The sequence below is a fragment of the Mus musculus genome, chromosome 14 (assembly GCF_000001635.26).
Source record: "Mus musculus strain C57BL/6J chromosome 14, GRCm38.p6 C57BL/6J".
NCBI lineage: Eukaryota > Metazoa > Chordata > Mammalia > Rodentia > Muridae > Mus > Mus musculus.
In genome coordinates this window covers 121,536,518-121,555,905 of record NC_000080.6, presented here as the reverse complement: position 1 = coordinate 121,555,905, position 19,388 = coordinate 121,536,518, and the positions used below count along the sequence as shown (strand labels likewise).

The window sequence follows — 19,388 nt, the reverse complement described above, 5'->3', positions numbered from 1 at the left end:
TGTGAGGTGTCATCATTGGTTAGACTCTGTCCATATAGACACTTCTGAGGGAATTAGATGCCTGAGTAGAATTAGTGTTGTATAATACCATAATGTTTATAGAAGAAAGTGGTCTCAGTTTTAGGAAAAAGTAGGTGGTATGTCGTAATGTGTAGGGTTTACTTGGTATGTGCTTACATTTATGATGCATGTATACATGTGTGTATGTATATATATATATATATATATATATATATATATATATATATATACTTAAAAATGTCTGAAAGCAAGGTCTATTGACACATGGGTGAATATGTTATGACAAAACCCATTACCTTGCTTGCCAACCTAAAAAAATCAATTTAAAACTGTCTCCACACATTTGTGTGTGCATACGTACATGTATGTGTAAACAAATCTTCTTGAAACAAATACAGCAATATGGTAGCCACGTTGATCCTGGTGGTAGATACATGGGCGTTCTTTTACTACTTTTTCCAGCCTTTCTAAATTTTTCTCCAAATGTTTTCTAGTTAGAAGTTTAGCCTGGGGAGGTGCCCAGGGATAGCGCCTCACTTGTTGCTTATTGCATTAAAGGTCAACCCGAAGGATCTGGACTCCAAGTTTGCCTACATCCAGGTGACCCACGTGACCCCATTCTTTGACGAAAAGGAGTTACAAGAGAGGAGAACAGAGTTTGAACGATGTCACAACATCCGGCGCTTCATGTTTGAGATGCCCTTCACCCAGACCGGGAAGAGGCAGGGTGGCGTGGAGGAGCAGTGTAAGCGGCGGACCATCCTGACAGGTGAGCGTCCCCTCTCCCAGCACACAGCTCTTCCAGAGTAGGGATGTGTGGTTACTAAGAATAAACCAAAGGCACTGGCTCAGTGGCTGAAAGCACTTTCTGTTCTTCTACAAGGCCTAAGTTCAGTTCCCAGAGCACCCATGGTAACTTAACAAACTCCAGTCCAAGAGTCTGAGGGGTTTGACACCCTCTTCTGCCTTCCTCTGGCACTGGGCATGCACAAAGTGCACATACATACATACAGGCAGACAAAAGAGTCATAAAAATGTATGTAAAAATAAATAAATCCTAAAGAATTCAAGTAAGCAAACCCAGGATATGAGCAGAGAAATGGCCCAGCAGTTAAGCGTGCCTGGCCTTGTCAGATACAGATGTGCTCATAGACACACTCACTCATAGACACACACATGCATACAAATACACACATGTGCATGTACACTTACACGTGGTCAAGGTAAAAACAAAGTTAAAAATAAGCTCAAGACATCACCATACAGCATATATATATGTATTTTTTTTTTACAGTTTATGTGAGAGAAATGAGATGAAGGTTTTAAAACACACAGAAACTTAGATTTGTAAAGTTTCCCCCTTTAAGAAGGTGTGTAATGCATTAGCCACATTGCCATCACAGGGATGCCCCTCTTTTAGCACACGTTTGGCTTCCCTAATGTGCACCTGAGTGGCAGATCCTCACCAGCTAAGAAAATTATTTCCAGATGATACATTCTTGTGATTATCAGTTTTGGTGCTATCTGTACAGCGATAACCTCACTTTTGGTTTCTTAAATCAGCATTTCTCAGAGTGTTCCGGAGCCACCAAGGTCAGCCACTCCTGGGAAGCTGAACTGAAGACTCCCAGGCTCTACCCACCCCACCCCCTAAATCTGCTGAATCAGAAACTAGGGATGATACCCAGGCTCCTGTGCCTGCAAGCACTCCTGGGTGTCTGGGTGCATGCTTAGAGCTGGGAACTCTGGGTATTTGCTTTTATCATGAATCTTGATTCATAACAGGGTGTTTTCCCTGGGCACATACTCTTCCCTGGGCACATACCCAGTTGGTTACTCTTATGGTTCACATTTGATACAGAACCATTTTAGATTAGATAAAGAATGTGAGCAGAGCTCTATCACCACAACAGAGGACAAAGAGTAACTGGCTTCAAAAAGAGGCACAGCAGCCACAGCCACATTGATTCTGAGAACAGCTAGTCAGTTACCACACCTTATGGGCTAAGGAAGTTAAGTGCCTGGCATGGGGCTCCTACAGACCTGGGTCACTGTCTCACTGTGAGAATTTGGAGAGATTTCCAAGCATCCCTGTGCCTTCATCTCATTGTGTTAAATAATCCTGTAAAGTACAGATATGAGGGGAGAGAGTGAGCTTGGGGTGGCAGACCTCACCCACCATTGAACTTTACCTTTAGGTGAACAAAAGGGAAGCATGTCAGAGATGGACAGTGTAGCCAGAGACAGTGTAGCCAGAGACAATGTAACCAGACACAGTGTAGCCAGAGATGGTGATGTAGTCAGAGGCAGAGTAGCCAGAGACAGTGGTTTAGCCAGAGATAGTGTAGCCAGAGACTATAGTATATAGTATATAGTATATAGTATAGTCAGATACAGTATAACCAGAGACATTGTAGCCAGAGACAGTGGTATAACCAGAGATAGTGGGTAATCAGAGACAGTGGTGTAATCAGAGATAGTGTAGTCAGAGATAATGTAACCAGAGACATTGGTGTAAACAGAAACAGTGTAGTCAGAGACAATGTAGCCAGAGACAGTAGTGTAACCAGGAACAGGTTTAAGGTTTGTGCTGAAATACCTAAATGTGTGGAAAGGATAGTGAACCAAGACAGAGTTAGACAAAACTTTTTATATAAAAGCTACTGACCGCAAGTACTCCCCCCATAGCAAACCTTTAAAGAAACACACACTGCTTTGGAGACTTTGAACTAGAATTTATTTCTCTTCAGCTACTCAGCCTCTGGTTCCTTCCACTTGATTACTGCAAACCTGACCTATGACCTAGCAAGTTGTAGGGGAGCCCTGGCCCTCTGTGCCCTCTGTACACAGAAGGTTTACCCTTCTGCACAGTTCCCAGTTGGTGACTCTGATCCAGGTATCTGAAAAAACTTTCTAGTTGCCCCCTCCCAGACCTCCCTCCTTTCTTCTCCTGCTCTACTCGGATTGAAAACACTTTCTGTTCACCCCCGGCTGTTGTACACTTGACACACACATTCTCTGTCTTCCTGAAGGGCCACACACCAGTGCACGGGGCTTGTGTATAACTACATAGTGGCTTCTTCCGGTCCCCACCTGACTCTCCACCTTCCAGGGCCACTTTGTTCTTCCACATAGTCTTTGAGGTGGTGATGCACACTACAGAGAGGCATGTTCCCCAAAATGAGGTCTGTACCCTTGTGCCCCTCACATCTCAGCTAGAGAAGACAGCAGACAGTCAGCATGGGATGTTAGCGCATGTCCCACTTTTGACAGATGCCAAGGAGATTGGAAACATGGAGTATGAGGGCAGGATACAGTTTAATGGGGTGATGGGGTGGCTCTCACTGAGAATGTGACATTTGAGTCAAAGCTTGAAGGAGATGAGGGTGGCCAGAAGGTCTGGAGCCAGGGAGTATGAGGGAAAGGAAACAGGGTGAGGCCAGCAAGAATACCAGGGCACTGGGACCTGCTAGACATGGGCACAGACCTGGAGTTTTCTCCAAATAGTATCCTGCCTTTGACCCCTTGAAGTCTAGTTCCCATCTAAGAAGCAATAGTCAGGACCTAACCCTGAGTAGGACTGGTGAATCATGGATGCCTCACACGCCAAGCCTGGAGTTGGGACTTTCTCTCTAAAGTAATAGCACCACCTCGCCAGTCACGTGCAAGGACAGCTGAGGTCAGAGTACCGCTTCCCTGGCAGTGGGCAGTGATGCTCAGCTCGTTTTTTATAAGAGAGAGAGGAAGACACCTTTGTGCAAGGGTCTGTCAGCCCCACTATTGCCATGTAAAAGCCGTTGTATCCACGAGAACACTAAAGAAATTCCAGAAAAGGTCCCTAGACTAACTAAAAACGTTTCTGAAACTAGAATGTGACCATTGAGGACATCTTTCCAGCTTTGCCCAGTCCCTGACGCCTCTGAGGACGGGCAGCTGGCCCTATATACCTGTGATAAGCATGCCTGAATAAACTCTCCCTAGCCATTTACTAAAGATTTCAAATACAACTTCTCTCATCTTTTGCTTATAAAATAAAATAAGGGGGCCAGCTATAGTGGTGCACACCTTTAATGCCAGCACTCCAGACGCAGATATCTGTGAGCCCAAAGTCAGCCTGATCTGCATAGTAAGTTCTAGGCCAGCCAGGGCTCTGAAGTAAGAGCCTGACCCACCAAAAAAAAAAAAAAAGTCCTGGAAGATGGTTCAGTGAGTAACAGCAGCCATCATATAGGCTTAATGACCTCAGTGGCCCATGGATCCCACAAGGTGGAAGGAGAGAACTGACTCCCAAGTATACAGAGGAACACACATACTGTGGTATGTGCACCTTCACACAGTTAAAATATATAAACTTTTTAGGTCATGTGTGTATATCTAATGGCAAATGAGAGTATTACAGGTGTTCCTGCAAGAAGATAGAAATGCGAAATGTGAATTAGAGCCTAACATTCACACCATTTATTTATTAATTCATTTGTTTATTTATTAAGGATGTATGTGAACTGCCATGGAGGTCCTCTTACTCGCTGAGCCATCTCTCTGGCCTCCCACTGTTTTAGTTAGTAGTAGTAGTAGTAGTAGTAGTAGTAGTAGTATTCATTGTTAAACTGATTGATGTTGATATGGTCAGATAGCTTGTTAAAAATAAGAACAGTATTATCTTTTAATGGAAAAGTGTGAGTGAAAAACAGTAAATATTTTCCTATTTCTTATCAGTGGAAGTTTTAAAGCACCTTTCCACTGGAATAGTGGTTCTCATCATTTGTGACTTGCCAGTTCCTGAAATGCTTTGCTTAGAAATGTACTCTCGTGTTTTTGTTTTTCATTGGTATCTTAGTTTAGAAAAATTTGTCATATGATTCAGTGTTCTTCAGAGGAAAGTGAATTTTCTCAAAGATATTTTATAACATTTTTTTTTCTTTACTTGATCCTCTCAAAACTGGTTAGTGTTGTAGAAGCCATCTGATCCTGTTCGTATGAATCTCAGCTTCCAAGGAGGGTTAGGGCACTTATAGATAAGAAAGTAAACAAGGAATAATGAAAGAGATTTTTTTTTCAAAGACACGCTTCAAGAGATAGCAAGTAACCAGTTCTATTTATCTTACGATATGACCAATCATTAAACACATTAAAGGACCAGAGAGCTGGCTTAGTGGCTAAGAGCACCAGCTGCTCTTGCAGAAGATCTGGGTTTGTTTCCCAGGACCCACAGGATAGCTCACAACGCCTGTGACTCCAGTTCAGAGGGTCTGGTGCCTTCTTCTGGCCTCTGTGGGCAACATGCACATACAGTGCTCAGACATACATGGAAGCAAACCATTCATACATAAAAAGATAGAAGTAAATAAAACCTTAAGCATACAGTCCTAGCTCCAACGAGTATTAGCATATGACACTGGCAAGTTCTGAGCTCTTAGCTGTAAAATGGGCCTGATAATCATTTTCCCTCTGCAGCAGGAAAGACATTTAATTAGACTCTTGGACCCCCATTCCTCTGCAGCAATACACTGCTTCCCCTACGTGAAGAAGCGGATCCCTGTCATGTACCAGCACCACACTGACCTGAACCCCATTGAGGTGGCCATCGATGAAATGAGCAAGAAGGTGGCCGAGCTCCGCCAGCTCTGCTCGTCGGCTGAAGTGGATATGATCAAACTGCAGCTCAAACTGCAGGGCAGTGTGAGCGTCCAGGTGAGCTCAAGAGCCCCTACAGGGCAGTGTGAGCGTCCAGTGAGCATGCAGGTGAGCTGAAGAGCCCCTACAAGGCAGTGTGAGCGTCCAGTGAGCATGCAGGTGAGCTGAAGAGCCCTGCAGGGCAGTGTGAGAGTCCAGGTGAGCTGAAGAGCCCGGGCAGGGCAGTGTGAGAGTCCAGTGAGCTGAAGAGCCCGGCAGGGCAGTGTGAGCATTCAATGAGCATGCAGGTGAGCTGAAGAGCCCTGCAGGGCAGTGTGAGCGTCCAGGTGAGCTCAAGAGCACCTACAGTAGAGGGATTTCCCTTCAGCTCATAGGCTCCAGTCCCTTCACACCAGAAAGATCTGTCCTACACCAGGTACTTCCCAGTTTCCCTGGTACCATAGCTTCAATTATTAGAGGGAGCAGTAGGCTTACCTACCCCCAGTCCTGCCTACAACCTGGTGGCCTTACTGAGCTCTTTGCTAAAGACAGTACACTCCTCTTGGAACCCTGACTTTTCAGTGACTTGGAGAATGTTGATTCATGGTTGCCAAGATACTCTGAAAGCCTAAGAGATATGGATAGCAGTAGGCTTTCCCATAAACCATTGGTTTTTAGTTTCCATGAAAATTGCATCTGAAAAAAAACACCTTGACTTTCACCCTCACTGTGGGTTTTGTTTGGTTTTGTTTTGTCTTATTTTTGGTTATCAGAAGGTCTTCATTTTGATTTCACCCAATCAAGTTAAGTGTGCTGGTAACATTTTTTGAATTCATTTCCTCTTGAGAATTTCATATATGAAAATGTATTTATATCATCCTTCCCAGCTCCTCCCATAACCTTCGTTCCTTCTCGGAATTTTTAAACTATCACACATACAGAGCCTGCTGAAGCCATTCAGTGTTATATACTCTCTCTCTCTCTCTCTCTCGCTCTCTCTCTCTCTCTCTCTCTCTCTCTCTCTCTCTCGTGTGTGTGTGGGGGGGGGGTTCGTGGGTGTGTGGGTGTTTCAGGCAGACCTGTTGGGACTGGATAGCCTGTCAGGGGCTTGTCCCCTGAGAAGGAGGAGTCTTCTTTTCTCAGTGCCTATAGCTCTTCATCTAGGGTGGGATCTAGGGTTGGGTGTCATGAGAGTCCCCAATTGTGTCGGCTTGTCTGTTGGTGTGTCGTTTCTCAAGTCTGATTTTAGAGAATCGCACTGTTGGGATTTTTAACAGGGGTACTACTGGTAGCTTTATCGGTATGATTGATTGATTGATTGATTGATTGTCCTTTTAGAGAAATGCATAGCACGTGTGGTGGCGCCTGTAATGATGCATATGTTGTTTGTGAAAATGTACCAAGCTATAGACTTACATGTTCTTCTTTTAAAAGTTATTTCAGACAGTGTCTCAGTCAGGGTTTCTATTCCTGCACAAAACATCATGACCAAGAAGCAAGTTGGGGAGGAAAGGGTTTATTCAGCTTATACTTCCACATTGCTGTTCATCATCAAAGGAAGTCAGGACTGGAACTCAAGCAGGTCAGGAAGCAGGAGCTGATGCAGAGGCCATGGAGGGATGTTCCTTACTGGTTTGCTTCCCTGGCTTGCTCAGCTTGCTCTCTTATAGAACCCAGGACTACCAGCCCAGGGATGGCACCAACCCACAATGGGCCCTTCCCCCTTGATCACTAATTGAGAAAATGCCTTACAGCTGGATCTCATGGAGGCATTTCCCCAACTTAAGCTCCTTTCTCTGAGATAACTCCAGTCTGTGTCAAGCTGACACACAAAACCAGCCAGGACAGAGAGTTAACTAGGTATCAGGTAAATTTTAAGTCAGCTCCCTGCAGTGACCAACTTCATACTTACATAAGGAGTTCGAGCACCTGTGTGTTCCTCCGTGTATCCCTAGAGTTCATAGTTGTCTCCTCCAAGTGTAGTCTGTGAAGGCTACACAGGTGTTCACTTTGTAAGTTCAGCACCCAGGACTCAGTTTCTGAAATCAGTTTTTCTCTGTTTCTTCAGATGCACATGTAAGGAACCATGAGCTTTAAGCTAGTATTTTACCAAATGTCATTGACCACAAAAGTATCTATAGATATTTTTAGTCATTCCCTCATGTCCTACAAGCTTAAATGCCAAAGGGAATATCAACATTCTAGCAACAACATGATTGTACAACAGGGCCAGAGGCCACATTTTCTGTAGCTAAAAAAAACGTCACTCGATGACTTGACCCGGGAACATGGAGCCTTAATCCACCAGCCAGTGAAGGGGCGGAGCCAGAGAGCTTGAACTCTCTGGAATGTAAAGCATGCAGAGCCATTGAACGATGGCCTTTGAGGTTTTATTAAAACACCCAGTCAGTCACCTTAAAGAACAATGAAGCCCATACTGAAATGAAGACTTGAAGTTCACACGGTGCCCACCTGGATAATGGAGCGGAGGCCAAAGAAAGTTAGCTTTCTTTCCTCTCAGCATTTCAGTAACTCTGGCTCCCAGAGGCTCCCAGGGCCATTGCTCTCACTGCCTCTTTAGCTTGGCTCTCCACCATCTTACTGCATTATGTTTTGCATAGACTCAGCAGCTCTGTGTCTGTGTCTGCTTAAAACTGGGCTGACTTTTCACACATCACATAGTCTTTGGGTTGGCTTCCCATTAGCTAGATTTCCACACAACCTGATGCAGAGGCTGCCACATTCAGTCACTACAGGAAGTTAGTACTCCATTGCTGAGGCCTTGCATCCGACACCAGCTTCTGCCTCCCTGTGTCCCCATAGCTGCGGTAAAGTCACCTAGCCCGATTCTGAGAGTGCTACACAGTCCTACACATGACGCATCAGCATTCCCTCCCTTGCCTTCTAAGCCCACCGGATCTTCCAGAAGAGATTGGGCAGTCCTTCCCCGAGCTCTCTGAGGCTCCTGATCTAGCCTTCCTGTCTTGTGTGGAATACCACCTCCAGAGAACTCTAATTGACTGGTTGGGAATTGGCAGCATCCTGCCATGTTGCTGAATGTTGATAATATTTGATCTCCAGTGCAATTCAGCTGAAGTCAGCAAGACGGCCGGCCTGTGGCTGCCTGTACCGTCCCGTGAAATGAACAATGCTTTGGTTTTGTTTCCTGGCTTGTAGGAGCCGGGAATATGGCTCAGTCAAACACTGCCCTGTGTTTTATCTCTCACTAGGTTCACCAGGTTGACCTGTTAGCTCAGTACAATGTAGCACCAACTCCAGTGTCTAAAACCCTGTTTGAAGGAACTTTCCTCCTGGGTTTGGAGACCTGGGCTCTGGTGTTGCACTCTGGTTGCTCAGACCTAAATAAGTCCATATGTCCCCTACGCTGATTCCCTCACAAGACCCGGAGGATGGCTTAGGTGATGGAATCAAGCCAGGTATAATGATGTAACTGAGTTTATGGTTTGTTTTTCTTGGCCTTCATGTACATGAAAATCAGTGATCCTGACTGACTTGCTTAAACAGCCTTTGGACTCCATGGCAACTGACTGACACAAATAAACAATACCAGCCATTTTTCTTCTAACACACTATCAAACCGTTGCTCTTCACCAGGTCAATGCTGGTCCGCTAGCATATGCCCGAGCCTTCCTCGATGACACCAACACAAAAAGATACCCTGACAATAAGGTGAAACTGCTGAAGGAAGTTTTCAGGTAAAGCCCACCGAAAGTTTCTCTTTAAGAAAGTCATCTGTTTCTCTGCGGTTGTCGGCTCTCTGTTACTATAGCAAACAGCAGAGGCAGTTTGCTTATAAAGAGGAAAGGTTGACGAGCTCACACACAGTGTTTGAGATTGTCTGGGGCCTGTGGTGAGGAGTGTATAGCCAGGTCTCCTGTGTACCAGCCAGGAAGCATGGAGACTAAGGAGGGGTCTTGAGTTCTGCAGCCCCCTCCATTGACATGCCACCAGCATCCTTCAGACTTCCCACTGGGTCCCACCTCCAAAAGCCCTACCAATAGCACCACACTGGGGACCACACTTAACAAAGGATGACTGGGGGTGTTACACAGCGAAACCATAGCACTGTTCTGGTTCAAGAGACAGATGCTTCCAGCTGGGCCAACGTCCCCTCCTACTTCCTTTCTCCTCTCTTACCTCACTCAGGCAATTTGTGGAAGCTTGTGGTCAAGCCTTGGCAGTGAACGAGCGTCTCATTAAAGAAGACCAACTGGAGTACCAGGAAGAGATGAAGGCCAACTACAGGGAGATGGCCAAGGAGCTCTCCGACATCATGCGTGAGCAGGTAAGCACCACACTGGCCTGGGCAGCGTGTGGGAAGTGTTGGGGTCTGAAATACTCCTGATAGTAAGCTAAGTCTTCCAGTAGTCCAGAATTATCATCTCTGAGAGAAAGTGTAACGTACCATAACTCAGAGAAGCAAGCAGCACGTGTTCCTAGGTCACGTTAAGCAGTGTGTGTGTGTGTGTGTGTGTGTGTGTGTGTGTGTGTTGGGGAGGGGAGTAGCGTAGTGTCTCGTCTTTCTCTGTGTTTCTTAAGCTTTGCCTTTGCCTACCCCAGCAAGGCAGAGAAACCACATCCATGCTGTGCTTACAGCTTCCTTTGATAGAACAGGGCTGACTGCCTGGTTTATCTGTTGGAGTAGGCGTCTTTTGTCATTTAAAAACAAAAAACAAAAACCGTAGGATTGTTCCAGGTGAACAGTTGTCACCCCAGAACACACAGGGCTCCTTACTCCTTGATTCTCTCTTCAAGGGCTTCCTTCCCCAATCTCTTGTGCTTTCTGTCCTTCCTCTGTGAATCCCCCATGTGGTCCCAGCAGGCATCAGAGGACATTCCCAGCCAGGGTGTCAAGCAGAGATCCATGGCAAGGAACATGCAGAGCAAGCCCAGTCACTGTATGTCACATTAGCTCCTGGATCTCGCACCCTGTCTGTCGCCCAGAGTATTGTCTCTGGTCTTGCAGAATGGAGGCTGGGACTTTTTGTCAGCCTGCCTTATCAGATGATAAATGGAAATTTCTTCCTTATTTTGGGGAGAATTTCATATATGGATACTACAGTTATACCTACCTCCTTGATGCTCCTCCCCACCTCTCTCTCTCTCTCTTTCTTTCTCTCTTTCTTTCTCTCTCTCTCTCTCTCTCTCTCTCTCTCACACACACACACACACACACACACACACACACACACACAAACACACACACACGTTCTCAACCTTGTGGTTCCTTATTCGTTGTTAGTTGTTACGTATATGTGCATACATTTGTAAATCCAACCTGCTGAGTCTATTGGCGTTACTCCTAGGTGTGGTGTTTAGAAAACCTGACAGGAGCTCCTTAGGAGAAAACAGATTCTCTCCTCCTCAGCAGCCATTAACCATCTCTAGCTCTTCATCTAAGGATGGTCTTGTGAGATTCCCCCATCCGTGTTAGCATGTCAGCCATATTGTTATGATATCATGGGGCTTTTCCCTGTCTTTCATAGAAGACCCCATCCTACAGCAGAAACCCTCATCTTCTGGCTCTTACGATATTTCCACCCCTCTGCCGTGTTTGAGCCCTAGGTGTAGAGGTTTATGAGAGATGCATCTGTTGGGGAGCTAGCTTGATTATTTGATCTTTAACATCCTTGCTTTTCTTTCCCTCCTCCACGCTGCGTGGCTCAGATGGGATGGTAATGCCATTTATTTTATTTTTCTGATAAACTGTCTCCCCTAACCAAATCACATGTGGTTCTGACCGGGTTTGAGCAATCGTGGGTTTGCGCATGTGCAATGGAAAAAGCCTCTCTTCTGAACAAATTTTAAAAGTAGGAAAAAATGGAAATATTAAATTCTTACTGTGTGAATAATTAAGCACAAAGGAGAGGAGGCTGGTGGGAACAAACTGCTGGAGAAAGCTTGGGATCTTTTCCTTGAAACCTCCAGATTCCTGTAGGACGGAGAGCCTGACCAGTGGGTACCAGGGGTCAGGACTAAGAAAGGCAGAAGTAGAGAGAGTGATGGGCTAGATCTGTTATGCTCCTGGACTGAGCAGATAGTAACTGCAGTGGTCTCTAAACTTCCCATTGTCTCAGCATCTGTGAAGGTTAAACCCTTTGGAGCCCGTGCACAGAAAGAAACGTGGCCTGGCCTGGTGCCTTTAGCCTTCCCAGAGCTGCATGGGTCTGGTCTTCTGAGCCTCCCTGCAGCTAGAGATCAAACCCTACACCCAATCCTTTCCTGGTCTTATTTGCCAGAAAAAGGCCCTTAAGTCTGTAAGACCTGAGAAGAGGAGACGGGTGATCCGAATTCACTTCCAAAGGTTTTCTTCAGAGACAAGACTAGTTCCTGTCTCAGTGGAGGTGAGAGAGAGATAGACCTCAGATTCGGGAGGTCTAGAAGGCTCCCGTTCATTACACTGTGAAGGAAACAAAGTACATTCTTTTTGATGTTCTCCTTACAATCTGAATGGAAGATGGGCATTTATAGATACGCTAAACCATCTATGCAAACTGTTGAAGCCCAAGCCTAGCTGCGCATACCTTTCTGCAGAACGACAGCTGGAAGGGGAATTGTGATGTCACCTGAGGTGGCGGCTGCCAGAGCATTGCCCTTTGATAACATTGTCTTTCTGTACCTCGAGATTTGCCCCCTGGAGGAGAAGACAAGCGTGCTACCAAATTCCCTGCACATCTTCAACGCCATCAGCGGGACACCAACAAGCACAGTGGTTCAAGGGTTGACCAGCTCGTCCTCAGTTGTGTGATTTTACCTCATGAACCGTGTGTGGGGACATGCTTTGTCATGTGCAAACTCAGGATGACTTCCAGAGCTAATCACTGGTGTGGCCAAGCACAGGAAGAAGCCATGGGGAATGGGAGAGAGAAGGAGCCTGGACTGTGATATTTAATAGCAGATTTTATAGGAGTCGGGGGAAGGTGCACATAGTTTTTTAAATCTCACTGGCAATATTTAGTTTTCCTCATGTCTTAACAGGTATATGTGGATACTCTTGAGCTGAAGTTCAGTTTTATTCTTCTTACAGTATAGTATTAAAATAAATGGTCTAAAGGAAAAGAGGGAAAGTGTGCTGGGACACCTGTGGCAGGTGTCCTGGGATACCTGTAGCAGGTGTCCTGGGACACCTGTAGCAGGTGTGCTGGGACACCTGTAGCAGGTGCTGGGACACCTGTAGCAGGTGTTGCTGGGACTGGGACACCTGTAGCAGGTGTTGCTGGGACTGGGACACCTGTAACAGGTGTTGCTGGGACTGGGACACCTGTAGCAGGTGTTGCTGGGACTGGGACACCTGTAGAAGGTGTCCTGGGACTGGGACACCTGTAGCAGACAAAGCAGCACTGAACCTGGGGTTGGGGACTAAGCTGGAAAAATCTTGAAAATATTTTTCTCCCTGGGGCACATTCAGGTTGAGTACAAGAACTATTTTTGTGTCTAATTTTGATGACGGAAAGGAATTGCCTATTGTAATTTTGTACTAGTGAATGAGGAGACTTAGAGCCTTTATATTCATGCCTTGTGTTGGCAACATGAGCACTTCAGAAGCTGAGTGTGAGCCTAAGCCTAGTCAGCATTATAGAACCAAAGGCCTGTACTAGCAAACACACCCATGCTAAAACCTAAAACCCCATGTACATACTGACTGTCAATACAGCCTCCTTGCTATGTCCACACACTCACCACATTTCTACACTTTTAATACGTCAGTGTCCATGTTAAGTTTATTATTCGTGGCCCATTTGTGCTGTTCTCAGTATATGCAAACACATTGGACTTCACTGTTTATTCTTGTACATAAGAAGTGCAATATGGAGATGTATACAGTCTTTGCTATATTAGGTTTATAAACTGTTTTAAAAAAATTCATCCTTTTGCCAAAATGATGAACTAAGTGATTGGTAAACCCTAAGCCCTGTATGAGTGGAGGGATAGTTTAAAGTTTTCACCATGTTATATTTTCTTTTGAGACTTTAATTTAGTAATTTTATATTTGGGAAAAAAAATAAAGGTTTTTAATTTAACTGGAATCACTGCCCTGCTGTAATTAAATATCCTGTACCCCAACTGTATTAAAAATAACATTGCTGATTTTCTGGTAATAAACACTGAATGTTTGTTGTTTGGCCATCCTAAAAAAGGACAGGGTACCTAGTGGTGAAATAACATTACATAATTTTCCTCTAAAATAAAAAGAAGTGTGGATGGATACAGTAAGTTGGCAGTTATCGAAGCTGTGGTTGAATGGATGGAGATCTAAACACCAGGACTCTGCTTTTCTGGAAGCTTCCATGATACAGGTTTCAAAAGGCAAAGCTGGGAGTTTATGCTCTGAGGACTCGGGTGACTGCCTGGAAACAGGAGATGCTTCCGTCTGATTTTCCTCTTCTCAGCTGTGTCAGAGTGCAAGTCTCTGTCTTCTCCCTGGCTTGCTTTTGAGAGGAGCACTCTGGGATCCAGTGGCTAGTCAACTCTCCCAGAGATCCTTAGGCAGCCATGACAGTATGCCACACCCTCATGGAAGACTACGGACTATGTCGGGTCTGAAACATTCTCAGAGCTGAGGTGAAACTGGAAAAAGAAACTAGAGATGGTAAAGGGTGTGCAGATGCCCCAAAGTATCTGGACTCGGAGCTTCAGGAAAGGCTTAGTGTAGATTTGCGGAGTCTCTGACACTCCAACCCTGTGTCATAAGCCTCCGCTCAAACACCATCACAGGTAGATTGGAGGGAGAGCCCTGCCATTGGGCTGGATTTACTAGTCATAAACACCTCATTTTGGAGTCATAAAGTTCAAGTCATGAAAGATAAAGAAAAGCCTGGAAAGAGTCCCTGGAAGATAAGATTGTTTGGAAGGTGGCCAATCCTCACGCGCTGCAGAGTAGAGAAAGGAGCCCTCTCTGTGATGGCCATGATCCAGACAGACACCCTAATGTAGCTGAGGAAAAGCCAGAGGCATTCGGGTATAGAAAGGGAGTCACCTCCCGTCACTACCTCAGAGGGGCGAGGGGCAGTGGGGAAGGCTTAAGAGATTTCTGTTGGCCGATGAAACATTTCATAGAGTTCATATAAAATAGTTTAATTTTCATGTAAGAGGACACATTGGGGCAGGGGAGATGTTCATGGTATTTACGCTGTAAGTCTGACAGTCTGAGTTCAACTCCTCAGAACCCACATAAAAGTGAAGAGAACACCACAGAGTTGTCTCCGACACCCATACACATGCTATGTATGACACACATGCCCTTGTATATACTACAAATACAGGTAGGATAATAGCAACTTTTAAAAATTATAAAATAGTGGTTTCTTAGGGAAAACTATTGCTAATTACTAGTAAATTTTAGAGTAGTTACAGAGGTTATAATTTTTTTAATTGATGAAAAAGTACACATGGCAAAATTTGCCTGTTTGATCATTCACATGTACGGTCAGTGATGGGACATTCATGTTATAAAAACTTTACCACACCCATCTCCACATCTATCTTGTCTTCCCAAACAGAAACCATATTATCCAGGGAACAATAACTTCTTAGTTCCCCTTTGAGAAGATTGATTTTTAAGTTACTCTAGGATTAAAACTCTACTTAGGTCCTTATTAGGGACACTTGATGCCTGGGAATTAGATTTCTGCATGAAAAAGCAGTGGCTGTGTGTAGCCAGCCCAGACTGAAGGAGAACTTACAAGCAACCAAAAAATAAAGAAATAAATAAGCAAACAAAACAAAGCAAAACAACCCCACGGGTAGTGGTTTACTCTCGCACAGGGCAACTCCCGAGTGGAGAGGCGTTGACTTCTGCCAGAGAAGACCACTTGTGCCTATAGTCTCGGTGCTTAAGAGGCAGCCTCGGGAAGATAATGTAAGGCTAGCCTGGGCTACACACATTTGATTGCCTTAACGGGGGTGGGGTGTGTCACTTATGTAAATGAAACATGTCAACACAGAAAGTTGTATAGCTTTTAAAAAAATCATTAATCACAGAGTGGTTTAGACGATCAACGTGTATACCAAAAGTCTACACACATTTAATGTATATAATCTGAGTCAGATGTAAATAAATACATCCAAGGCTTCCGAATCTTTTTGCCTGGGGTGGGGGTCGGGGGGAATGGAGATGGATTTGGCCTGGCACATGCTAGGCAAGTCTGTCACCAAACTGTGACCTCAACCTACTTGTGCTTTTATTTTTCAAGGTAAGAATAGTTAGCAGGAGTTCTGCCCTCATAAAAATTTAAGAACACAGCCTCATGTTAGAAATGCCACAGGGAATAGGGTTGTAAGACAGACTTGTCCACTGAGGCTTTTTTTATAGTTTGATTTTCAGAACCTGCCTTCCAAACCTGTGATTTTTTTTTAACCAAAAATGTAACCAAAAATATTTAAGAAAAAATCATTTCTATATTAAAAATGTGTGAACTCATTTCTAATCAATAGTTTACACATGTGATGGTTGATCTTGATCGCCAACCTAAATGGATTGAGAGTCACCTAGGCGATCAGTGAGGCACAGCCACCAAGAGGGAAAGACCCACCCTGAGTGTGGGTGACACCATGCAATTGGCAGGGCCCAGGTGGAACAAATATGGAAACTAGAAAGGATCCCACTGTGAGGACAAGCCCTCCCTCTGCTCCAAGCTCTTCCACCACCTCTTCCACCACAAGCTTTTCCACCACCCATGGAACCATGGCTGACAACCTTGGAAAGTGTGAACCCAAATCCTTTCTTTCCCCCTTGCTCAACTATGTCTATAGCAGCTTTACTCATAATGGCCAGAAACTGGAAACAACCTAAATGTCTTTGATCTGAGGAATGGATACAGAAAATGTGGTATATCTACATAATGGAATACTATTCAGCCATTAAAAAGAAGGACAGCAAGAGTTTCGAAGGCAAATGGTTGGAACTGGAAAATATCCTGAGTGAGGTAATCCAGATCCAAAAGGACATGTATATTCTCACTTATAAAGCAGATATTAGCAATAAAGCACAGGGTGACCATGCTATAATCAATAGACCCTAAGAAGACAAATAACAAGAAGGGCACAAAGGAGAATGGTTGAATCTTTCTCAGAAGGGGAAATCAAATAGATATTAGAGGTGGGTGGAAGAGGGGATTGAGAAGGGAGCTAGGCATAAAGGGGTGAGCTCATATCTAGGGAGAGCAGGGAAGAGAGAAAGGAGATCAGCAGGGGATGGTGGCAGTCTCTAGGACATGCCAAAGACCTGGGATGAGGAGAGGCCCTAGAAGTTCTAAGGGGGTGACTCTAGCTAAGATTCCTAGGAGTGGGAGATACTGATTGTGAAGTGACTACTTCCTATAGCCAGGCAGGAGTTTGCCTTGAGTCTCCAAGGAGATTTCTACTCAGACTTTTGAACAGTACTGAAGCTGGTGAGACCTGAGGAAGGAGTTAGCACATTCCAGCTGTGTACAGTACAGCAGCATCATATTAGGACTACGGTCAGGTCTTCATATGGAGAGCAAATAGGACTTCAAGTGTTCTCAAATGTCAAGATGACAAGGGGAAGTTTTGGGATGACTGCTCTTAATTTCCTCCTTGGATGGATTGAGATACACCGAGATTAACAAAGCACACCCTGGGTGGGCCTGTGGGGAGTTCTCAGAGACAGTCCCACGTGGAGTCACCCTGAAGGTGACTAGCACCATCCAAAAGGCAGGGGTCCAGATGGAGCCAGAGCACCACAGACAAAGTCCACAGTGCCACTGTGCCCTCTCGGCTTCCTGGTGGGCACGAGGTGAGTAATGTGTTCTACTGTGCCTTCCACCATATTGTCCTGCCTTCCAGCAGGCCGAGAACCAACGGAGCCAGCTGACCGCAGACTGAGCTTCTGATACTGTGAGCCTAATAAAAGCTCTTACTACTTAAGCTTGTTGACAGTCTCATTCCTGTGTGGTATGCATGCCAGTTGTTCTCACACACCACCCTCTCAAACTGCCTCCCAACCTTGTCTGTCCCCTTCCCACCCACTTCTATTTTTCTCACATTTCTGTTTTATGACATACTGAGTTTAACAAGGGCCATCTGTATAGCCTGGGTTTGGAGCTACCCATTGGAGCCTGGTAGGCTCAGAAGAGAGTATACAACTGAAGACAGTGACGGTTCCACTCCAAGAACCTATCAGTAGCTAGTAGTTCAGCAGCAAGGGTAGGGCCCTGTTAGCCATCCCCCATCTGTGACCACTCCTGTGCAGGCCTTGTACATGTGACAGCAGCTGCCATGAGTTCATGGTTGTAGGGGTCATGCATGCTTAGGAAATAGCATTTGCAGCCTCCTCCATATCTTCTGGCTTTTCATTTTTCTGACTTCCTCATCTGCAATATTCCTGAGCCTTAGATGGGGTGGTATAAATGTCTTAGTTAGGGATTAACTCAACTGCCACTTATTCTCAGCCTCTTGTTCAGCCCTGAATCTCCATTTACCACCATTCACTGCAAAGAGAGACTTCTCTAATTAAGGCTGAAGGTGGCTCTTGCCTGTGACCATGGCTCTCAACCTGAGGGTTGTGACCCCTTTGGGAATCAACTTTTTCACAGGGTTATATCCTATATCCTGCATATCAGATACTTATGATTCATAACAATAGGAAAAATATAATTATGAAGTAGGAATGAAATAATTTTATGGCTGGAGACAACCACACTATGAAGAACTCTATTAAAGGGTCACAGCATCAGGAAGGTTGGGAAACATTGGTCTATAGTCTAAACATACGATATTTAGAGGGCAATTTAATGCTATGTTAATTTAGAAACAGCAGTAGTAAGTTCCCCCACTTGACTGGCATCCCCATGCATAAAGTTTACATTACAGTTATGGTCATTGTAATTACCTTACAATTATAATGTGGTCACTATAATTAATAACAACACATAGATGTTCCCTCAGATTATGAAGGGAGTGTGTCCCAGTGAATCTGTCATACATTGAAAACAGATCTGACCCCTGGAGGGATGGAGGAGCAGCTACTGAGCAGTTTCCCCTCTGGAGTTGCCAAGATCAAGAGATGCCTGTAAACGGGACTGCCTTGCCGTCTGTTTCCTGGTACCCTGGGATCTGAGCAAATGGGTACCGAGAGCTCCAGCAACTCCATTGCCAAGGACCACCATTGCCTCCCCTGCCAGGATAGACTTCCCCTCTTAAGGACCATCACCTTATGAAGTTGCTTTTTTTAAAAAAATATTTAGAATTTTATATTAAAAATATTTAAATAAATTCTAAACATTTACTTTTAACTTGTATATACATCTCGTGTGTGTGTGTGTGTGTGTGTGTGTGTGTGTGTGTGTGTGTGTGTGTGTGTGTGTGGTGTTGGGGGAGCACATACATGTCAGTGCAGGTGCCCTTAGAAACCGGAAGATGGTTCTTGAATTCCCTGGAGCTGGAGTTACATACAGGTGGTTGAGAGTCACACCGTTAAGAGCTGTTAAGACAGAGAAGTGATACTGAACTGATAGGCCTTCCAAGTTGAGCAGCACCACCCAGGTCCAGACCTGAGAGGTTGTGCAGCCAATGATATGGAGGTGAATTAAACTGATCTTCCTTAGACGCTATATCATGTGGAATAGGCCCAAAGCTGGTCCTGAGCAAAACTGAGTGTAATGGACCCAGCAGCTCTGTCTGTAGTGGAGCAGCTTAGAACAACCACCTTTCAAAACTCTGCCTATCTCAGGTCAGATGGGACGTGTTCTCATAGGCATCAAATCCAGACAGAT

General features: G+C 44.9%; 1 protein-coding gene across 36 annotated transcripts in view; it reads left to right on the top strand.

The window, feature by feature from the left end:
* The window catches only part of Dock9 (dedicator of cytokinesis 9), a 259,536-nt gene extending 241,995 nt beyond the window's left edge, over positions 1-17,541 (top strand). For 27 of the 36 annotated variants that reach the window (XM_017315757.2, XM_006518358.4, XM_011244881.3 and 24 more), the window contains 5 exons: positions 580-790; positions 5,522-5,712; positions 9,250-9,350; positions 9,802-9,940; positions 12,281-13,869. In XM_017315757.2, coding sequence (XP_017171246.1) covers positions 580-790; positions 5,522-5,712; positions 9,250-9,350; positions 9,802-9,940; positions 12,281-12,403 — 765 coding nt within the window. In that variant the 3' untranslated portion in view covers positions 12,404-13,869. Of the gene's footprint in view, positions 1-579; positions 791-5,521; positions 5,713-9,249; positions 9,351-9,801; positions 9,941-11,322; positions 11,331-12,280 lie in introns of all 36 variants that reach the window. The other 9 variants (NM_001128308.1, NM_001128307.1, NM_134074.2 and 6 more) reach the window with 7 other exon arrangements.
* Positions 17,542-19,388: the final 1,847 nt, after the last annotated feature.